This window comes from Dipodomys ordii, unplaced genomic scaffold (genome assembly GCF_000151885.1).
Source record: "Dipodomys ordii isolate 6190 unplaced genomic scaffold, Dord_2.0 Scaffold58, whole genome shotgun sequence".
Lineage (NCBI taxonomy): Eukaryota > Metazoa > Chordata > Mammalia > Rodentia > Heteromyidae > Dipodomys > Dipodomys ordii.
The window spans coordinates 6261677-6285099 of NW_012267274.1; the positions used below are offsets into that span (position 1 = coordinate 6261677).

General features: G+C 45.2%; 1 protein-coding gene across 1 annotated transcript in view; it reads left to right on the top strand.

The window, feature by feature from the left end:
* Window positions 1–1391: 1391 nt before the first annotated feature.
* The window catches only part of Cpxm2 (carboxypeptidase X (M14 family), member 2), a 99085-nt gene continuing 77053 nt past the window's right edge, over window positions 1392–23423 (top strand). The window contains exons 1-3 of the mRNA XM_013021892.1: window positions 1392–1398; window positions 2887–2985; window positions 15695–15804. Coding sequence (XP_012877346.1) covers window positions 1392–1398; window positions 2887–2985; window positions 15695–15804 — 216 coding nt within the window. The remainder of the gene's footprint in view (window positions 1399–2886; window positions 2986–15694; window positions 15805–23423) is intronic.

The window sequence follows — 23423 nt, forward strand, 5'->3', positions numbered from 1 at the left end:
CTGGCCTGGGGTGGGCCAGCCAGGCTTTCCAGAGAAGACCGCCTGAGAGAGACAGAGCGGAGGGGTGCACTCCGAGGTTGTCCTCGGTGCCCTGTCTGCCCCTCAGCCTCCCTTCCTGCCAGATCATGTGACTGCAAGCCAGGGCAACTTTGAGCTGCTGAGCCAGCTCTCCTGGGCCCACATGAGGTTTTTGGGTTCCCCTGGGATCTGCCCATCTTGGTATAAGGGCTCAAGCCCTCCCCACCCCAACCCCTGGGCAGCCCTTCTTCTCATCCCTATAGAGCTGGAATGTCTATGCTGCTGTGCAGGCTTTTCGTGCAATGATTGTCTCACTTGAGGTCTCCAGTCTACATTTCTGGGGAGAGCGACCTGTAGGTTACATTTCTGGGGAGTTCTCAGAAAACCCCACTTGGCAGCTCTTTCCTCCTAGCGTGGGTTTCTTAACCAAGAGCGAGTCAAGGATGGTGAGAGGGAGAGCTGGGCCAGACCCCCCTTCAGGGGAATGTGAGCCCCTTTGGACTGGAATTTCCTGGCAAAATGTAAAACTGTAGCAAAGGGAATGGGTTTTGAGTTTCTGGGGTGGGAGGGGAAAGTTCCCTACTGTAAGCTCCTTGTATAGAGAGGGGAAAAAATAGTTTTTTTCTATTAACCCAGAGGAATTATATTTATCACCATAGACCAGAATAGAACATGTGGCCTGCATTGGCAGTTCACTTTGCTACTTTTAAGGAATTCTGTTTTGTCACGCGGCCCAGATGGAGATGTTGATTTGATTCTGGCTCCTTCTCTGAACACTATTTCCATTCTCCTTCTTCTTTCATCTGTACCGGCCATATGTTGCCCTCTTGTTAAAACAGGAAGAGGCTACGGAAGAGGAATCCATGCTGGCTGGGACGGGCTCAGATTGCCAACGGGCCTCAGTTCTGTCACCACCTGGCTTCGTCCGGACTTTCAGCAGTCCTCTTCCTCACTCTGTTCCCATCTGTAAAATGCTGTTCCTGCCAAGGTCTGATGTTACCATCTATGTGAGAATATCTGATCAATTGAGAAGTGTATTACATGTGAGCTTTGTGATGTGTAGATGGGATGATGTATTGATTGTGAAAAGATAGAAATCATCTATTTTTTGTATTTATTTTAATTTTTTTGTTCCCGTGCTGGGGCTTGACCTCAGGGCCTGGGCGCTATCCCTCAGCTTTTTTGCTGAAGACTTGTCTTCTATTACTTGAGCCACAGCTCCATTTCTAGCTTTTTACTGGTTAATAAGGGTCTCACGGAGTTTCCTGCTTAGTCTGGCTCCAAACTTCTATCTTCCGATCTCAGCTTTCTAAGTAGCTGGGAGTTCAGGCCTGAGCCACCAGTGCCAGCTAGAAGTCATCTTTTGATCAAGGATGGAAGGTCAGGCTCATTCTGAGTCCCTTGTGATTTTCTGTGCAGTCAGCTCCTTGTCTCTTTCCTCTGAAGAGGATGTGAGGCAGAGAGGTAAATGTGATGTCCCAGGTCCCCCTGGGGCTCTGGACTGCAGGGAAAGGGCGGAGGCTGAGCCCGCCCTCAGCTGGCTGCTCCTGACCACCATCGCTCATCTCTGATGGTAAAGAAGGCTGGGCTCCAGTTGTGATCACTCCCCCAAGGGACTCTGCCCCACGTGTGTTGGTCCTGTGGGAGAACCACACATCTGGGCCTTTCTCTCCCGAGCTAGGGGCTCGTTGTCCTCATTGCTGTGCTGAGACGGTACCGGGGCCAGATCTTTGCCACCCACTCTCTGAGTCTTTCCCAGCAGGGTCTAGGGAGGCTGCCCTGAGATGGCTTGCAGTGGGCGCAGTCTCCTGGGAAGGCCTGAAACAGAACATTCATTCGTAGCACGTTGGCTTTTTCTAAACGTATTTTGTTAATATGTGTGTGTATGTATATATCTATACAGTTATATATATATAGTAACATATCTTTCTGCCAAATGAGACTCATGCGTTTCCAACATCCATGCTGCCAGTGTTGCTAAATAACCCAAGTCTTTGTGGACCTGCAGTGGGCATTGTCAAGGTGACCAGCCAGGACAGTCCTGCACACAAGAGCAGGACAAGTGCCACGACGTGACACTAGTCAGCATCCCACCTCTGGCCTTGGGATGCCTTAGGGTTTTCTTAGTAGATATCCTGTTCAGTGTGTGTGTGGGGTACTGTCAAATAATGAGAAGTAGTTTTATTAATTGGTCCAAGCTGAAGCCTCAGGCTGTTTGTTGCTATTTCAACTTCCATTTTAATATCTCTTTTATGTATTAGGCTATTATTCTTGAAATCTATTTTTTTATAACCTGTCATCCTCTTGTTTTTGTATGTTTGGTTATTCACTGACATGATCCTCCCTTCTTCACACCCTCCCTCCATTGCCTCCCTCCCTCCCTTCTTTCCTTTCTTTTGTTCCTGAAGGGAGACCAGTGCTTCTGAGGCAGAGAGAGTGGCTTGGTATTGGGAAGAGAAGCTGGAAGGGTTGGGGGCTGGGTGCACAGTGGGTTTCCTGGGCTACAGCAAAGAGTCTCTCCAGTTGGTGGCCACCATCTTCACCCAAATGCCCCAAGTGAGAATGTAAGACTCGGCTGAGAGGCATCCAACATGGGGGGAAATATAGCACTGGTGTTCAAATCAGACTTCCACTTCCAGCTGAGGGACATCCAACATGGGGGGAAATACTAGCTCTGGTGTTCAAATAAGACTTCCACTTCCAGTCCATCCATCATATGGATGGTGCCTCTGTATTAGAGTCAAAAGCATTTTGCAGGCTGACAATAGTTTCAGTTGCACAATGCTTTTATTGTGGTTGTTTGTTTTCTTGGGTGGTTTGGTGCTTCCTTTCCTTTAACCAGAAGTAAAGGCACCTTTCTATTCTTAGGGAAAAATGGCAACAGAAAAGGCCGGAGAAGCAAGGGTGTTGAGAAGGCTGCCAGCGACGATTACAGTGTTCCGGTGGCCCCAGAAGATCTCAGAGAGAGTAAGTGAAATCTTGGAGAGCCCTGGTCCCACCTCCAGTCACCTCCAGAGTAGCCACAAGCACCTGGTGCAGCTGCCTGGACCTCAGATTTCCCACATGTGGGGCTGCCTAGATTGTATCCATTCTGAGCCTTTGTGTCGGGGTGGAGGTGTTCCCCAAAGCTCTCACTCCCAGGAGGCACCCTGTCGCCCCACCAGACCTTCCTGATGGATTTACTCAAGTTATTTCTGAATGTCCCAAGGCTTCATTGCTCTCCCCACCCTTGGACTTTCCTTTCCCCCAAATAAAACCAGTGTCTTTTCAGTGGGTCCTCTTAGCTGTCTACTGCCTTGTGTGCACGTCTTATCCCTCAAACTGATCCTAGGGGCTTTAGGGTCAAAGGCCACATCTTCTCTTTCTAAATGATGCAGTGTCAGGCCTGTAATCTGGTGCCATGTGAAGATATTGGTGCTGTGATGACTTACCTTAGAATGTTCAAAGGTTTAGTTCCAGGCTCCCAGACACACTGTGGCCTAGCAGCTACAGCTATTACTATTATTAACAATTGTGTCACTAGTATTGTTTATTGTTCTAAACTACAATATCCAGGATAGCTTCCTGTTAATGCTAGTAAGAAACAGCCAGTTTTTTTCTTCCAGTTTTACTTTTTTAATTGAAAGCCACAGAGTTGCAGTACAGAGTTACTTGCCAAATACAACACAAATCTCTGAAATAAAATATTGGCCTCAAGAGACTTGCCCATCTGAAATTGTTTTCAACCTTTTTTTTTTTTGGTCGGTTGTGGGGCTTGAACTCTGGGCCTGGGCACTGTCCCTCTGCTCTTTAGCTCAAGGCTAGTGCTCTACCATTTGAGCCACAGCACCACTTCTGGCCTTTTCTGTTTATGTGGTGCTAAGGAATTGAACCTAGGGCCTCATGCATGTGAGGCAAGCACTCTACCACAGGGCCACCTTCCCTGCCCTTCAACTTTGTTTTAGTTGGATTCTTTATTATGTCCAAGGAGAGGTTAGCATACATGGTACCAAAATTTTCCTTTCCACATAAGCTACAATAGAAGACAAGTTTAGTTATTTACCCAGTATTTTTGTAGCCACTTACAGTTCTCTTCAGCTAAATAGTTAACCTTTGAACCAGGTTGATAATATTATGAAAATATCACTCAAAAAGAACCTACCAGACCAAAGAATGACAATAATTTAAACCATCCTACCATCCTATGACCTGGTCAGAATGAGGTTACTTTTAAGCCCTCTACTGTCTGTGCTTCTTTTTACTAAAAAGATTTCCAGCCCACTAGAAAATGCTAACATCTGCACATACTACAGGATGGGGAAACATAAATGAGTTTCCCACTCTGAATTTTCTGGGCAGCTCACTGTATAGTAGTGTTGATGCCTGATACTAAGGTATATGCAGGTCATAGATTGTCAGAAATGGAAACTGACTGTTTTGAAACAGTAAGTGACAGGTCCAATGTGTAACATCTTTGGTGCCACTCTGAATATTATGGGTATCATTATCATCATCATCATCATCATCATCATCAGTTTTATAAGTGAGGAAAATGAGACTCAGTCATACAGACAATGTGCCTTGGGTCCCACAGCTTGTAAAGGGACAAAACAGAGATTTGAGTCCACGATTCTCATCCTAGACTTTTGCTGAGCAACAGAGCAGCTTAAAATAAACAGAGCATTTCACGAATTTGCATTTACAGGGATGGCCCAATTTCGGCTGCCACGTGAGTCCATAAACTGTGTCACTGAGCTGATTGTCGTAAAGGGGATTTGCATGTTCCCTTGGGTACAACGTTATGATGTGGGGCTGTGTCTCTAACCAAGCCCTCACCACCAAAAAATCATAGGTAAAACGAACAGCATCCTAATATAAAAACAGAAGTCCACAATCATGAACTTTCTACAATAACCTGTAGGATGAAAAGTGTCTTCCATCTGGACGGAGAGGCATACCAACTTCCTGTCTACTGCAAGGATTCAGACTGATGGCAGGCTATTTTGAGAGTACAATGTGATGTTGAGCTGTGTTTTGGGGTTTACCCTGAGGCTATGGTCTTTAGGGTGTCTGCACCTCAAGTGAGCTGGTAAAACCCAGCTGTTTCTTCAGGATCACAAATGCTGCAGGGCTGAGGGGCGTGGGGGCCTAGCCTCTGCGGTGCTCTGTTTTTTTGCTGCCATCGGTGGTGGGCCTGATAATCCTTTGCTGTCTTATAAATTCTTAATGCTTTCAAACATGTTCTCGAACATATTGTGTCCAGATTTTTTTAAAGCAACTTCGGTAGAAGAGTTGGATTGAATTATCTTAGTTCTTTATTCACAGAATTGGAAGTTATTAAAATTTGGGGAGGCATTTTTAGGAAGAGTTCCAAGAACTATTTTTACACAGACACACACACAGTCACAGACAGACAGACAGACAGACAGACAGACAGACAGACACACACACACACACACACACACACACATCCTGCAGGTTCAAAGTTGCCTCTCTTCTGCCAACCTCCACAGCTTCCTGGCCTGTTTAGAGTTGTTTTCTTGAACTGGTGCCATGTTTTCTCAGGATGGGGCCGCTTGCCTCGAAGACAGCTATCATGGCTGTGATTCATTGAGTGTCCTGCATCTGCTTTTGACCTGTAAAAATTCTTCTGTGTAAAATAAGGAGGAACTGAGAAGGGAAGATAACTGGGAGTTGTCCTGATGTGTGTCTATGGGGTGGGGGACACGGTGCACAGGGGATAGAGCAGAGCAGCAGCACTGGGGGTGGTGCTGGGGTGTGTGTGCTGGACACATAACAGGACCTGGAGCTGCCTTGCAGCGTCTCCTTAGGCTGCAGTAGGGGGCTTGATGGAGATGGGGCAGAGGATGGTTGCCACAGAGGTCCACTCCTTCATGTCCAATGTGGTGGTCAGTACTGAGGTGTACTTCTTCATATCCAAGGTGATGGTCAGTACAAAGGTGCTCACATTGTGTGCCAGGTGTAAGGTGGTACAGATGTCCCTGCAGCATGTCCCAGGTTGAGGGAAGTACAGATGTCAGAGTTACACTTGTGGGTGGATTGCCTCTGATGTAGAAATAGCTTGAAGAGCTCTGCCCTGAAAGCAAGAATAGCGCGCAGCTGAGATGCTTTATGGATGTTGCTATATAACAGCCTGCAAGGCTGCTTGAATTTTATTGATTTACCTCTTCGTCTCTTTCTGTGTCTATCCTTTATTTTTTTTTTACCATGTATGTAGATTTTTAGTTCCTTTCTAAAAAGGTGAGGGCTCCTTAACTCTGGCCTTCCCGTATGTCACATTTAGGACAAAAAGAAAGCAGGTGACCATGTGCCAGTGCTGAGTCAAAGGCTGAAGAGGCTTTGCTTATTTCCACATATTTGTACCCAGGTCTGTGGCCCATGGAATTGAGTGGTAAGTGGAACAGATGTGTGTCTAACCTGTAACTTAGAATCAACCAGCTTTGCCCAGTTGATCTATAGACACCTGAGAAATGCTTATTATGTGCTACTAAGAGTTTGTAATATTTTGTTACACAGCAATAGCTGACTGACACAACAGCAATAAAAGATATCCTTGTTTTAAAAAGGTTGCATAGTATTCTATCATTCAGACACCTAATGACAGACATTGGGGTTGTCTCCAATCCTTTGTTACTACAAACAGTGTTACAGCGAAATATCCAGGCACCAGGCAATTTACCATACACAGGTGGTGAAATGATTCCTTGGTTGAAAATTCCCACCAGGATTTCCCCCACCAGCAACAACCTGTTGCTACCCTTTGTTTCTCATTTTTCCAGCCAAATTCATGCTTGTTTCTTGCTCATGTCCTGGGTTTTTAAGTCTGTGCACATGTCTTCTTTCTAGGGACTTGGTCAGCATCTGAGCTGGTGGTTGAGGTCATGGGTTTGGGACTGGGGTGACACTCACTGGACAAGTATTTAACTTCACAGTGACTCAGTTTCCTCTTCTGTTAGGTAGAGGTGATACACCCTGAGAAGTGTTCTGCGATGGTTAAGTAATGTCTGTACCATTTGGCTCACACCGCACACAGCAAGCTCTCAGCAAACATTAGTGACCTTGATTGCTATCTTGAAGTTTTATTTAGATCAGGGAGTGGAAAAATTTTTAAGAGAATCAAATCATAAATATTTTATGTTTTATTGCCTAAAAGGCAAAATCAAGATGGTTACGTGAATACTTACATAACCATGTAAAATGTAGCCCTTAACAAGGTAAAATCCATTCTTGTCTCATGGGCCATATACCATAGCAGGTGGTGTCAGGTGCTGCCATGGGCTGTAGTTTGCCAGCCTTTGCCTTAGCACACTGGGATTCTGCAAATGCTGCCTTCTGATTTACCTCCTTTTCACTTCCCTATGTTTCTGTCTCATGGTCGATCCTCTCTGTTACAATACCATAGATCTAATTTCAAAAAGAATAAGTTTTCCTTTTTGGGTTTTATTTCTGCCTTGCATTTTAAGTATTCTTTGATAGGTGGATTTATTTTAAATATTAAAAAACTATAATATGTATTTTAATTTCAGCATGTGCGTCTTTTAGTTGAAGACTTATCATCTTCAACTAAATTTAGAATGAATACTTCCTGTGAAAAACCTTTCCCTGGTTAATCACAACAAGTCACCTTTGAAGTCACATTATTTCTCAGAATCCTTTGGGTGGTGAAGCCATTTTTTAATGTTCTTTCAGAGGCCTTTTTGTTCTATTCTTCATACTAGTGTTTTCTCTCTATTCATCTTTGAGTGAGGTTAAGAGCCAGCTAGGTTTTCTCCTGATGCTCTAGTCTGAGGGCACTAGTCTAGAGACTCCTAACTACCCTCATAGGTTGATGGCAGTCAGTGTTCTTGTCCACTCACATGGCAATTCACTGTCCCCTATGTTCTGGTTTCCTGAGAATTGACAATGCCAGTAGTTGTAGCAAGTTGACTGGGTGGAGAGGTCATTACCTTCCATCCCAGAATGTCACATATGGAGTTGAGACAAGGTGTTTGGTTTTCTAGTTGTGACGGACCCAGAGTTTCAAACTAGAGGCACACAGTAAGGGAGGGATAATGTTTTTGTAGGTCCCTCCTCTGAGAAATCTCTATTTTCTCCCTCAACCATCTTCATCTGACTCACACATGGTAAATATTCTTCCATATCTAGTACCAAGTTGAAGGATTGTTGGAAGTCTTTCCTTTTTATGCTGTTTTAGGAGTTTTTTTAGGGCAAGTTTGGGAGAGATTGTGAAATTTTAAACTAGAACTCTCCAAAGTCTGTGACACTTCTGGATAAGGGATAGTTTTATGAGATACATGAAATGATCATCCTTTTCAATTCCCTTTCAAGAAACCTTTCTAAAAAATATTTGAAATAATTATAGGTACACAAGAAATTGCAAACAAACATACAGGGTTCTTTGCATCCCTCACTTTGCCCCCTGTGGTGGTGGCATTTTTGCATCACTGAGGCACAATGATGAAATTAGGAAATTCACATTGATGTAAGCCACAGTGTGTGTTCATATTTCATCAGCTATTCATGAGTGCATGCGTGGGCACAGTCCTACTCAATTGAATGAAGTACAGTTTCATGGAAATACTGCTGTCCATCCAAACTTGCTTTGGTGTCTTTACAGCCAGTGCCCTTCGTTCAGTTCCCAAATCTTGGCATCTGACCATCTGCTCTCTATAATTTTTTTGTTTTAAAGATAATTGGATATAGGGAGTTGTACAGCAGATAGCTTTTGAGGTAGGTGGTTTTATGTTTGGCATAGCTCTCCTTTGCTCCTAAATTGGAAAAATGGATTAGTCAGGGAAAGCTAAGCTCTTTTCCTAACACATAGCCAGGAGAGAATAGAAATCCCACAGCCCAACTCCCTAGGTCACATATACACAATTGGCTTGCTGTCCACATCATTCACACAGCATATGAATGCAACACTGTAACTACAGTTTAGAAGAAGAAATAGATCACTATTGGAGCCTCTGAAGTCTCTTTGTGCCCCCAAATAGTTACTTCCTCTTGCTTCCCCATCATTGGGATGACTTTTCCTGACTTTGAATGAGACAATATTCATGGAATCGTCCATCGTATACTGAGGTCTGACTTCTTTTGCTCACTACTGTGTTTAGGAACATAAATGATGTTGTGCATGGCATGGCTCATTACTGCTCTGATTTATGGTATTCCATTGTGGGACTACACTACTAGTTATTCATTCTCCTATTGAAGGATGTGTGAGTTGTTTTAGTTTTTGGCTTTTATACATAGTGTAGTTAATACCATTCTTGTGTAAGTCTTTTGCTGCATGTGCAAATGCATTTTTGCTTGTGCAACAGGGTTACAAATTACCATAATGATCTAAGTGTCTAGTACTTCTTGGTCAGTCAGCCTTTCCACCATTCTCCCCAATTCCATCTCCAGTGGAACTGCTTGGGAATCAGTGCTCAGTGACACCCACGAGAGGGTTCTTGTCACTGATTTTAACAATCCACGCTCTCGCCGCCGACAGTGGGAGCCTGGGGCTTGTCTTCCTTGGAAGTCAGCATTTGGTCTTATGGATCATTTCCATTTTATTCGTATTGGTAAGAAAGCACTGTATCTCATGGTGGCTTTAGTTGGCATTTTCCTGGTGACTAATGACAGATGTTCTCTTGCCATCTGGATAGCTTAATTTGTTAACATCTATTTAGGTCCTATTTGGCTCTTGGTTTTCTGTTTGATCTATGGGAGATTTTTTTTTCTTCCTTCTTTTCTTTTCTTAAAAGTACTGTGAGTCCTTTGTCAGACACATCCACAGCAAGGGTCTTCTACTTCTTACGCTGCCGGGTCACTCCAGTTGTGCTGTCTTTTAAATAACAGATATTCTTAAATTTAAAAGAAACTGATTAATCTTTTCTTTTGTGGTTTGTGCTTTGTCCTTCCTGTTCATTTTCCCCTCCTCCCCCTTTTTTTGCCTCCTCTAAAGTCCTAAAGACATTTTCCTAAGCTGGCTTCTAGTGATAAGATTTCTTTTCATATTCATGTATTTGCATGAAAATTATTTGATCTAAATAACAATATGAAGTAAATAATAGTGTGGGAGGAACATAGGTGTGGAAATGTTATAAAGATGCTAAATAAGTGACTAAGGGTTGAGAAGTGCTCTTTTGAACCAATGCTCACTTTGGGGGGAGCTTATTAGCAATACATAGCAATGATCAGTTGTAGTGGCTCATAATATTTGTTCGGGGATTTTTAGTCAAGCCTTGGGAATTCAGTGAGGAAAACTCCTTGTCACAGCTGTAAAGGTGCCCAGCCTCTTCAGGGAGGCAGACTAAATTGAGGCTCTCACAAGATTGACTTTTGTCATGACATTGGGCCAAGGTGGGGTGAAGAGGATGAGCGAGGTGGGGTGAGGTGGCATCAGGGGAGGCCTTTCAGGTGAAGCAGCTGCAGATCTGAATGTCCAAGGAGACAAGGCTGGGGTGTGGGGAATGAAGGTGCCTCTTGGCCATTAAAGACTTTGGCAGCTTGGGCTCAGTTCCCAGTTCTGTGACAGGTCTCTCTGTTGAACTCTCCTGAGCCTAAACAGGGAGACCTCTGAGCTTGCATTACCTCGTAGATGAGATCCCAGCAAGCTTCTGGGGGATACTGTTGTAGAAGACGCCTGTGGGGGCTTAAGAAGGAATGGCTGAATTAGGGTCCCTGGGGATGAGTGTGGCATCCATTTTCCCAGGCTTCTCTGAGTTTCTGAGGCTCAGTCTGAGGGAGCCTCATTGGCCAGCAGGCCTGTGGGGAAGGGCACAAGGGTCTTCCTTGATGTTGTGGATGTTAAGGAGCTTTCCAAGATGGAGATTGGTTCATAGATTTCCTAAGACCCAGAGCGAGGCCCACGTCCCACTAGGGAGCTTGTGGTATCTGAGCCAGGCTGAGAGCCATGGTGAACACACTCTCAGTACCCCGGGAAGTGGCCTCCAGGGTCTTCATTAGTCAAAGCGAATGTCAAGTTCGGAAAAGCAAAGGAAATAATTCCATAAGTCAGAGCTGTCCAATTTGTAGGCGACAATAACAGCAGAAGCCCAAGAGAGCTGGGAACTTGTCCCCACAGGGCCCTCCGTGCCTTTTAAGATTTCTCTCTTCCTAATAGGTGACCATTGCAGGTCACTAGGTCTCCAATTCCGAGTTCCCCTTTTCCAACCAGGGACCCCCGTCAGAGCTTCAACCTTTTTCCTGTTTTCACCTCATATACCACCAAGCCTTACAGTTGTACTTTGGGGGTTTCAAGATGGTTGAAAGATTATGCTTAGGATCTTACAACACATTCACTTCTCAAACTTGATCTTGGATACTTCTTAGCTCCTTAATGGAGTTTAGTTGCACCCAAGTCTCAGTTTGCTCAGTCTGAACCTCAAGGTCACTAACAGCTCTGCGATATTAAAGAAAACAGACATACTTAGTTGGGCGAGCTGGTGTGTGTGTGTGTGTGTGTGTGTGTGTGTGTGTGCGTGTGTGTGTGTGAGTGAGCACATACAGCAGTGTAAGATGCTATATTAAGGACCCTGGAGACTGATAATTCGGGGCCAGGATGGTGACCTCCACTGTGTACGGAGCTGCCATGCAGAGAACGCCAGCCAGGAGCAGATGGCGTGAAGTGAGTGTGTGGAGGAGGGGGTCACACAGGGGCTCCCATCCTGACACCTGAGGAATGGATCCCAGAGGTGGGGGAAGGCACTGCACTCAGCACAAGAGAGCCATGTGCCTTCCGAGAAAGTAAGTTCATCCTTGGCGACTGTTACTTGCTGCTCTTCCAGATTGTGACACATCTTGGATCTCTAATTACTATTTTCCCGAAGGCTTATTTTTTTTTTCCCCCCGCACCTTTCCTCCTAGTCTCCGTACCCATGTGTTTCTCAGCATCAGAACCTTTTTCTTCCTAGAAGCAACAGACCCTGTGTGTTTGTTCTTCAGGAGAGCAGGAGCCTGTCCTGAGGAGGTCCAAGGAGGGCATGGTGGCCCCTGAGTGGCCAAGCTTAGCAGATCACTGAAGGAGGACAAAAACCTGGGAATGAATGAGTTCCCCATTTGTTTTGAGCAGTCTTACGCCTAGTAATTATCTCATGGTTTGGTGTTATAACGCAAGTATGTTGCAGTTCCAACACAGCTTTTTTTTTTCTTTAAACTTTCTAGTTTATAGATATTTAAGTTAGGCTTTGAGACACTCATTTCTCTTTTCCATTTCACTTGCTCTTCAATGCACCCACTTTTGACTTCCTTGGTAAGGTTTCCTGAAGGCTGGAGGGCATTCCTAATCGTTGGAAGGTACCATTGTGATTGATAGGTCCTTGGACAGGGCCCATGTGTTTCCTTGAGAATGCACAACCAAAGGAATTCTAACTGCTTATTCTGTTGTGGTGTATTTGAAGTTCCTTAGGCAGCAGCCTCCTCCTGGTTCCTATCCCTGGGCCTTATGTGCCTGCTATTCTAGAGTTTTAGAAAGAGTCTGTGTTTACGGTGGGAAGTGGTGGATTTTCCAAATACTTCTGTATCTGAAAATGCCTTCACTGCTGGCTGATAGTTTAGCTGGTAGTAAATTCCAGACTTTAATTTTTGTTTTGCTCAGCCTTTTGGTTGCAGGCGCTTCCTGTGAGACATTGCATGTGAGTCTGACTCTCACTCCTTGGTCATCTCACTGACAGACCAGACCTATAGCCTGTCTCTGCTTTCTTAGGTTTCTGATTCTGAGGGTTGTGGAGGTTTCTTAAAGCTGACTCCAACATGCTGTGGATTTTGCGTGGCTTCCATTGCTGCAGAGGCTCTGCCTTCAGTGAAAGACTCCGTCACATCCATCCCAGGGGACCAGAGGCAGGCAGGCCCAGGAGAAAGATTATTACAAGGTTTATTAAAGGAGCCATGTTTCCCCCCGAGAGGGAGCACATGGCAGCCTCCACTATCTAGATAGTAGCAGGGTGTGAGGGTAGGAAGTGAGGTAGATGGGCTCTCAGGTGGGTCTGGGCAGAGAGAGGGAGGGGTCAGCTATAGGGCAGGAACTCCAGGGCTGGGAGAAGCTCAGGTCTGGGTGGAGCTGAGGACCAAAGGTGAGTGTAATGCTTACATTCAGGACATGCTGTTAGCAGCTCCCTCCATTAGCAGCTGGAGTCTCAGGCATAATTAGAGCGTTACAGATGTAACTTCTGGGCCCAGGATCAGCCCTGGGTATAGGTCCTAGAGAGGAGGGAGCTGGTGGTTCCTTGTCACTTTTTTTCCTTTTTCCTTTATATTCCTCTCTAGCATGAGACAGCAATGGTCAGACTCCCTCTGAAAGTCAGGGGATTTCAGGGGTGCCACAGACTCCTGGGTTCTCTGCATGAGCTCGCCTCTCCTCACTTTGTCTGGGTGTGCGTTGCATGGGTTCCTTTGATTGGCCTGCACAGTTTTCTCTCCAATGCAGAGAGCTTTGCAGGGAAAGGGGCAGGGCGATGCTCTCACTCTGCTTAACTTGCTTCTTATAAGGACACATTGGTCAGTAGCTGTGTCTTTGCCTTTCAAGGACATTGTGTTCTCTTCAGAGTGGATCCTCCCTGGGCTGCTTTTAAATGGCACAAACAATGGAAAAGGCTTCTAAGCAAAACTAGATAGTTAAAGCCAGCATCTTCTAATAAGGGAAACATCTCTAGTACCAGAGTTCTGGGGTTGTGGAGGATGACATCTTGGCTGAGGCCATGTGTTAATCTGAGCTCCCATCAAAGGTACCATCAGCTGTGCCGTGAATGGACAGGGTGGGGGAAGGGCAGGTAGAGGGCAGATTTCCTGGCTTCTGCTCTGACTCCCTTGGAAGAGTGGACAAGAGGAGGAGATGCTTGCCAGATGTGAGGGCCGCAGCTGTGTGAACTCACTCTGTCATTTGATGGCCTAGCACCCTGCAGAGGAGGCGGACACTGAGTTCCTGAGTTGATATTAGGTGTGCATCCTAGGACGCCTCACTTAAGGGTACTTCTTTTTCACTCTTGTCATGAGGAGCGTATTACCAGAACTTGTGTGTATTCACAGGAAATGACTTTCGATAAATGTGCAGTCTTATTCAGGTAGTTTCTTCTTGATTTGCAGGACTGAATTTGTGGATATCTATTGAACTCAGCTGTTTGCTCATGGCTGGTACTATACCACTTTTGTCATACCTCTAGTCTGGTATTTTTGCTGGTTAATTGGAGATAGTCTCATGGTACTTTTCTGCCTGAACTGTGATCCTTAGATCTCAGCCTTCTGTGTAGCTAGGATAACAGATGTGAGCCACTCAGTGCCCAGCCTTGAATTGAAATATCTGTATACATACAAGGAGTTTCATTTTTTTGGAAGAAGTGCTTTGAATTGCAGTTGTTGTTGCTTTACTGAGCCAGTGAATTATTTATACATGTATACATATGTACATTTACATAAGCATATACACATACACATTGGTCCAGCTGGCTATCCGTGTACCTATATAGTTTTCTTAAATAGAGGCTGCTTAGCTCCACCTCCCTGCACGGCACAGGTGGCTCCCAGAAGAGAAGCGATGTGCCAGCCTGAGCTGGGACTGAGGGTTGGATCTGTGGTCCAGCTCTGCTGATCGCAACATTCCTTCAGTAGTTCACCTCAGGTTCCTGGGCCTCCATTTTCTCTCCTGAGATCTCTAGGGAAAGGGTAGGTGGTGCCTTGGGTTCTAGGAGGTCTGCATTGTTCTCCCTGCTGTGTCCAGGCCAGCCTTCTCTACCAGGTGCCCACAGAGCCCCTGGTGCTGCCATCTTCCCAGGATCCTCTGAGCTTATGAGATTAGTGTAGTCTTTTCCCTGCAGGGACTTATTCTGGGTGTGCAGAAGGTCCTCAGGGGTGCTCCAGATGCTAGGCACATCCATTTGAGCATAGACTTGACCCCCCCACACATGCCTCTGTTATACTTGGGGGTTGTCTAATACTTTAGTAACAAGTATCTTCCCTCTCAGGGGATTTTGCTTTCCTTTTCCCGAGCTGGATGGCTACGAGGAGGCCTCCCTTTGAGACATGCCAGTATTATGGCAGGCTGGTGGGTGAGGACAGTAGCTCAGGCCTGGGAGGTCTGGTGTCCAGCCTTGGATGCTGCTAATACACATCTGTGTAGGGACAATGGGTTGGAAGTGAAAGGCTATCAGGACCTGCCTGAGCTCTGGCGTTGTAGTCTAGAGAAAAACTGTTTAAGGGCTGTTTTCAGAGTTATCCATTTTCCCAAGAAGAGAAGACAATAGTGTTTTTCTCCCTTCTATTTATATCACCCTACTCATTAGCATGCACAATGCAAAGGCCAGGGTTACTGAAGCAAAATCAACAAGTTCTGATTAATTTACAGAGCCTAATCATGGGATTATTTTGAAATCTACCCAGTGTTGCTCCCCGACTGAGTCTCTCGTGGATGGGTCCTTAATTGAAAACAGTCTCAGAAGTAGCAGGGAGAAAGGGAATCAGAGCCAAAATATACAGAAAGCGAAGATCATCAAGAGAGAAAATTGGCAAAATGTTGATAGTTGCATTGGCCTTGTGTGTTTGGAAGTCCAAAGTTTGCCAGGGGTGAAGTCCAAAGTTTGCCACGCTGACAACTGGGAGTTCAGGAGAGAAGGGTAAAACATGTGGTCACATTTAGAGAAACCAGAAACTCATTGTTTCAATGTTGGTCCTTGTTCCTAACAAGCCTTGTTCTTCCTAGGTTGCCCTCCTCTTGGCTTGGAAACCTTGAAAATCACAGACTTCCAGCTCCATGCCTCCACAACAAAGCGCTATGGCCTCGGAGCCCATCGGGGGAGACTCAACATCCAGGTACCAGCCCTTTAGTTGCCTTTCCTTTCCACTACTCTGCTTTGGCTGTAGGCACCTGGAGATTCTACCAGAGCTCACTTTGGACTTCACATGTGACATTGGAAGTCTGTTGTCCCAGTTCTCACTGTAAAGGGGTGCTGCCGAGTCACCCCTTGTGTGTAGAAGAGTTTAAATCTCCAAAGTCAGATGTTGGTAAAAGTGAGGACTCAGGTACTGGGAATCGTGTGGGTCCACCCGCGCCTCTCAAAGTTATCTCCCCTCTTTGTGCCATCTGTCTAGAAAGGACAGGAGCAGAACGAGGCTGTGTCTCAGGAAGGCAATGATCTTGGTCATCCCTTGGTCTTCTGCTCACTTCATCTCCGCATGCTCACCTGACCAGTACGTTCTGTGGTTCCCTCCATCATATCCCCCCAAGTCAGATCTTCTGTGGTTCCTGGGGCAGGAACATCATGTCTGGCCTCCCTCCTGGAGGCACCAGTGCCCTTCCTATTGTCTTCATTCCTTCTCTTGAGCGCCTTGCACACAGGGGAAGCCGTCTCAGACAATAGTCACACAACACATCACTCTTGAGCCTGTACCATTTTCCACTGGGGACCCTGTCCAGTACCCCAAGCAACGTAAGCCCCCGTGGATCTCTGACTGAATCCTCCCACCATTCTTGTAACAACTGAGTGGAACCTGGGATCCGAGAGCAAGTGCGTGTTCTCTTATACTTCTGGAGGATGGAGGTCTTAAGTGGGTTCCATCCAGGGATGGTTCCTTCTGGAGAATGGAAGAAAAGTCTTTTGCCCCTTTCTGGTGTCTAGAAGCCATTCCGCAGTTGACTCCTGGCAGGCCGAGTCCTCATCCTGCCATCTCCTGCCCTTCCTCTTCCGATGCCTTCTTGTGACTTTGACAATCCTGTACATTCCAGGGGGGCTATCTCCATAACTCAAGATTATCCCCTTTGTGATCACAACCTGAATTCCATCTCCAGGCTTCATTCTTCTGTGCCAAGTGACTATGTATACATGGGTTCCAGGGACTGGACACCAGGCCACGCCATTCTGCTGACTGTCTCCTGTACCTTTCCTTCCACTCTAGCTCCTGCTGGCCCAGACCTTCTCAGTAAGCATTAGTTCTGTGCTGTAGCCAGGAGTGGGGGTCCTTCCATCCCAGCACTGAGGGGCCAGGAGGGCTGCACTTAGGCTAATGGTTTCTGAACTTCAGTCCCCAGTAGTCCCTGTAGATATTTGGGCATAACCTCCATGCTGGGACCTAGACAAGAGTGGCTGAGGGCCCTGCCCAAGGACCTAGATTGGTTTGTAAATATTCCTTCAAAATTAACAGCTGGTAAGGAACATTTCGATGTGTACAAGCAGAAAATGTATAAACAAAACAAAACAAAACCCTCTTGCATTTTATGAGAGGGTGAGTGGATGAAGTCCCAGAGCTTGACCAGGGGTTACCACTGTTTGTCTCTGAGTACCTTTGGGCCCTGGGCTGGGCTCCAGATCTCTAAGGGGATAACAGAGTCAGTCCTTAGGCAGGGGTGGATCTAAATGGATACGCAGGACTACTCTGTGCATTAATGAACTGCCATCTGGTGCCTTGAACTCCCTCTAAAAATGAAGTTCTCCTTTTAAAAAGAAGCAGCCACATTTATCCATGCTTCCTATCACCTCCAAAGGCTCTTTTAACTCTAAACTTAAACTCTAAAGCACTGATGTCATAGTCATACATGTGGGGTTCAAGCTTCGGCCTGGGTGCTGCCCACTTGTGAGACCTTTGGAACAATTTTCTCACGACATTGAACCACATTGAGAAAATAGGAGTGTTGAACATGCTCAGGATCATTGAGGGGCAAAATTGAGTGGTTTATAATTTTAAAGCATTTAAAGCATTTGCTGATCATCTCATTCCTCTTCTCAAGGTAGCTTCCAGTTGCTCTTTGAGCAAAATTCCAGCCCTGGATGTTGGAGTCTCTCTTGGTTCCCAGGATGGTACAGCCCTTTGCTACAGATTTTTTCTTCCTTGTTTCCTTGGGTTTTCCCTTAGCCTCTCACCTTGAGTGTCATCCCTGTACAAGGAGGCTGGTCTTCTGCTTCCTCATCCCCCAGCACCCACAATCGTGCCTGCTATACGTGCGGTGCCCAGAGGACGGCTGGTGTTGGTGACTGTTGGCCTGCTTCACTGGGACATGCAGCAGCCCTCTTGGTGTGGTGGATGGCTCTTGCAGTCCTTATTCTCGGGTCATCCTTCCTGTCTCTGTGGGTGCCATCTTTTCTCACTCTATCGTAGGTATAGATCGGGGAGCACTAAGCTCCCTTCCATGATGGTGGAGGCAGAAGTTACTCTCCTGCCTTTACTCAGGGTGGAAATAAGACTGTGCTTGGAAATCACATTGGTCTTCTGCAGTGGTTCCTTATTTACTGTTGAATAGCTGTTTATGGAAGCCCGCGCATGGAGTTATCGCCGTACTTGCTTGTGTGGTGTGGAGTGGCTGCTTTCCAAGGCAGGCTGGGCCAGCCATCCCTCAGATCTAGGCTCCCAGTCTCTGAAGTGTGGCTTGTAGTGTGGATCAGTGAACTTTGACCTATGGACTCCACCTGCAAATAACAACCAGGTCAGGACACCCTTGTGGTTTGTACCACCACGGCTTGTGCCAGAGACATGAATGTCCAGAGTCGACTGCCCCAGATGCACAATTGAAGCGAAGGCTCCAGAAGTACCGCTCCCCACACATGGTAGTTTGAAAGGCAGTTTAAATATAGCCACATCTTCTCTCACATAGGAGTATTTTGTAGGTGTGTCGCGCTAATGGGATTTGAAGTGTGAATCACTGAGGTGTCAGAATTAGAAGTTGTATTTAAATCATGTGCTAGTGTATGGAAGGAATGAGCAGATCTAGCCCAGCCCAGCCCAGCACCAGAGCTGTGCAGGCCCACAGGGCCCGTGGTCCATGCCAGAGCAACAAGGGCTCACAGGCTGGGCTGCTCCAACTAACTGAATACCTGAGGTGAGGAGCCCACCCTCTCAGATACTCCATGTTACCGCAGGAAAGCGCAAGTCCCACTGTGGCTGACTTCATTGTAGGTCAAGGACCAAAGCAGGAAAAGGAAAAGAATCCATTTGCTCATCTATAGCTCTCATCTCCCACACAAGGGGAGTCGGCCTCAGCTCTGGGTTCTGCCTCTGCCATGCTCAGTTCTTTATGTGCATTATTTTATTGAGTGCTCAACACAGAAGACAAGTGCCATTGTTACTTCTGTCTTCTGCAAAACAGACACAGAGAGCGCGGAGTGACTCAGCTAAGATTTCCCAGGAGAGGCCAATTAGGAATCTAAGCAGCTTGAAATGTCGTGTTGTTGTTCCTCGGAATGCCCTAATCACCTCCATGTCAGCAGCTTCGGGGACTCCAGGTACAACATCTGGGATGATGAGTCAGCTGTGGACCTCTCTTTTCTGGTGATCATGTCATGTTGATTGACACATCTGTCACACTGTAATTTCTGAGCCTCTTCTGCATAATGTGTAAGCCGCTTTCCTGGCTCTTCCCTGAACCATATACACATGCATAGGTGGTTGGCAGATGCAGGGAGTACCATCGGCTCCTGTGGCCAGTGTGGCTTTCTTCCCATCCACAAGGGATTGGTTTTAGTGTGGGAGCTGGGGGTGAAGGATGCTCAAATCCCTCATCTAAAACAGTGTGGCATTTGCATAATATCAACCACAGCTTCCCTCTACTTTAAATCTCTGGATTATTCATATGTTTTTGGTACTGCCCATGGTAGGGAATTAATAGGTACTTTGTAAACAAAAATAGATTTAAATATGTTGTGTCCAAGGGTATGGTCCTAAATCAACCATTGAAAACAGATGTTTAACATTTCGGGAGGAAACATTCATTTAAAACAAGTTATGAGCCACTGATGCTTGGCTGCAGGATTCATTTTTCTTTTAAAAAGACATGAAAGTAGAAAGGGGTCTATTTAGAAAAAGCCGGGGAAAGGAGAAGAAAAGATTAATAGGGGCAGGTAACCTTGACCAAAATGTGTTCCACTCATATAGGAAAATATCACCAGGAAACCATTATTACAATTAATAAATGATAATACAAAGTTAAAAAACGTAAGAGATTAATTTTTGAACAAATAAGGAACTCAGACAAAAGTAAAAAAAATCCAATTAAAAACTGAATAGACATTTCTCAAAAGAGGAGACACAAAGGACCCAGTATATGAAAAATGCTAATTAACAGAGAAATGAAAATTAAAATAACACCGACAGAGTAGCTTACCCAAGTATTGTGGGGGAAAAGACAGAACTTAACAAACGTGAGTGAGAATGAAGAGAGAGAACACTCACCCGCTGTTGGTGGGAATGCAAATCCAGGCATCCATTATGGAAAACAGTATGGAACTTCTTCAAGAAAGGAGACCTAGGCCTGCTTAAGGAGTAAGCAGTCCCAGTTCTGGATGCCAAAGGCATGGAAGTCAGTATGTCTAAGAGACATGGTCCCATGCTTGTATATTGCAGCACATTCACAATAGCCAGGATATGGAACCAACCTGTCTACTGACAGATGATTGGGTTAAGATAGTATAGCATATGTGTATATGCAGTGGAATGTTATTCAGCCATGAAAGAAAAATGATTATTTGTTGTAAGAGCGACGGCTTTTGAGGACATGATGCTATGTAAAACTAAGGGACAGAAAGACAATACTATATGCTCTTGTTATAAGAAAGCTTACAAGTTCACCTGAACTAGGCACCAGTGGCTCATGCCTGCAATCTTGGCTCTCAGGAAGCTGTGATCTGAGAATCAATTGTGGTTCACATCTAGCTGGAGCAGAAAAGTCTGTGAGACTCTTATCACCAATTACCCAGCAAAAAGCCAGAAGTAGAGCTGTGGCTCAATTGGTGGAGCACTAACCCCGAGCAAAAACTTCAGAGACAGTGCCTAGGCCCTGAGTTCAAGCCCTACTACTAGCCCAGATAAAAATTGAGCTGAAAGAAGGAGAGAGCAGACTCATTATCAGAACCAAGGCAGAGCAGGGCAGGGCAGAGGGTGGTTACTGGGTACAGGGGAGCAGTTGGATTGAATGAATAACTTCTGGTGTTCTGTAGCATACAGAATGGCTATAGTTGACAATAATATATTTCAAAATAGCCAGAAAAAAGGATTTTTCAATGTTCCTAACACAAAAAAATAAGACATGAACTTTTAGACATGCCAGTTACTCTGATTCTATCTTCTTGCATTGTATATATGTATGATATAATCATACTGTACCCTATAAATGTTTGCAATTACTATATATCAATCAAGTACTCAATATGAATGCTAAAAATAAAATAGTAAATTAAGTGAGGTCCTACAAAAGCAAGAGGAATGGTAACAGGAAGTGATAAGAATGATTTTGGGGCTGGGAAGGTGGCTCAGTGGTAAGTGCTTGCCTTGCATGCATGATGCCCTGGGTTTGATTCCTTAGCACCACATAAACTGAAAAAGCCAGAAGTGGCACTGTGGCTCAAGTGGTAGAGTGCTCGCTCGCCTTGAGCTGGAGAGCTGAGGGACAGCACCCAGGCCCAGAGTTCAAGCCCTATGACTGGCAAAAAAAAAAAAAAAGAAAAGAATGATTTTGTCACTGCCCATGGTAGGGAATTAATAGATACGTTGTAAGCAAAATAGAGATTAAATATGTTGTATCAAGGGTATGGATCCTAAATCAACCACTAAAAACAGATATTTAGAATTTCCAGAGGAAACATTGACTTAAAACAAAGAATGAGCAGCCCAACAGTTAGAGGTAAAATAGGAACCAAAAGAAGTAATAACAATATACTCTAAGCAGAGTTGATGACTCCTTTAAAAAACTGTCAATGGGCTAAAAGGCTCAAACTTGCCTATTAATGGAGGGAAACTTAGATTGCATTGCCAAGCAAACACAATCACAGAATGAAGCTGATGCAGAAGTGACTTGTGTTGCCCCCCCACCCCCATGGCTTTTCAGTTACTGGGGCTTGTTCTATGCCAGGCTCTCTGCAGAACGCATCACATGTGCCTGTGTAGCCATGGCCTGGGCCCCTCATATCAATTCTATTTCAGTCCCTGCTTTATGAGCAGACTGATCTAATTGGAGCTGTACACCCAGGACTTGAACTTGACTGTGGGACGCCAAGGGCCATTGGCATTGTGCTCCTCTCTTGGGTGTGCTCAGTCTTCACTGGATTTCTAGCAAAGAAACTGACAATGCTTTACAAACTGAACCTTTCCAAATATGCTTATTTTAATAGCCTGAGTGTTCCTCCAATTTTAATGGAAGTGAATTAGAACATGGATGTGCAGACATTCTGTCAGCTTTCTCAATACACACGTGTCTTTCCTTATTTTCTCTTTGTTTAAGCACTAAATGGGTATGGTGTCTTTGATTGATCATCTTCATTGTTTCTGTGTCCAACTTGGGATATTTCCTTGCCCAATGCAAGGAAATAATTCAGTGATTTTGAGTTTTAAAAGTGGCTTCAAAATCAGGGAGTATTAGCCGGTGCTGGTGACTCACACCTATAATCCTAACTACTCAGGAGGCTGAGATCTGAGGATCACAGTTCAAAGCCAGGCCGGGTAAGAAACTCCGTGAGACTCTTATCTCCAATAAACCACTAGAAAACAGGAAGTGGCACTGTGGCTCAAGCAGTAGAGCACTTGCCTTGAGCTGAAGAGCCCAGGGACAGCACCCAAGCTCAGAGTTCAAGCCCCATGGCCAACCCCCCCAAAAAAAAAATCAGATAGTATTGCCTTGTAACTGACTTAGGTCTGAATTGGAACAAGATGCATGGCTACTTTACAGAATGATGGACTCATTTGCATCCCTGGGCGGTCTTATGGATTTACCCAAGGTTTGTTATAGAAGTTTATTATGCAGTTTCATGAAAGGTAGATTTAGAGCTACTTTCTGACAAGTTAGTTACTGAACTCTACATATCAGAGGTCATACCTAATATTTTTAGGTAACCAGTTCCCAGAGGTGTTAAGTATTGGCATCCATTGCTTCCAATTAATTCTCCTCCAAAATATTTAAAAATAACTATGACTTTATCCTGAGGCTGTCTGAATAGCCCTGGGTGACATCTACAGAGTAGCAGCTGTAAGTCAATTATCTTAGAATTGACTAAATGGTTGCGTTCCCGTGGTTATGACTTTTTAATTTGCTTCCAGATGTTTCTGTGTAGCTCAGTGCAGGATGGTGGAAGACGCTCACTGAGGAGGAGAGTTTCACCATGGTACGATGATTCAGAGTCACCATTTCCTATACAGAACACAAGCAAGGCATTTGCGTCATGCCTGATAGGCTGTGGGTGCTCTGCCAGCACCTGGAAAACCATAGTAGAGTACACGTGGTGTCTATGTATCTCCTTCCTTGGCTTTTAAAAATTAAGATGAAGTTGGGTACCAGTGGCTCACCCCTGTAATCTAACTACTCAGGAGGTTGAGATTTGAGGATCATAGTTTGAAGTCATCCTGGGTAGGGAAGTCTGTAAAACTCTTATCTTTAATAAACTACTCAGAAAAAACTCCCAACAAAACAGTGTTCAAGTGCCAGGGTGTGTGTGTGTGTGTGTGTGTGTGTGTGT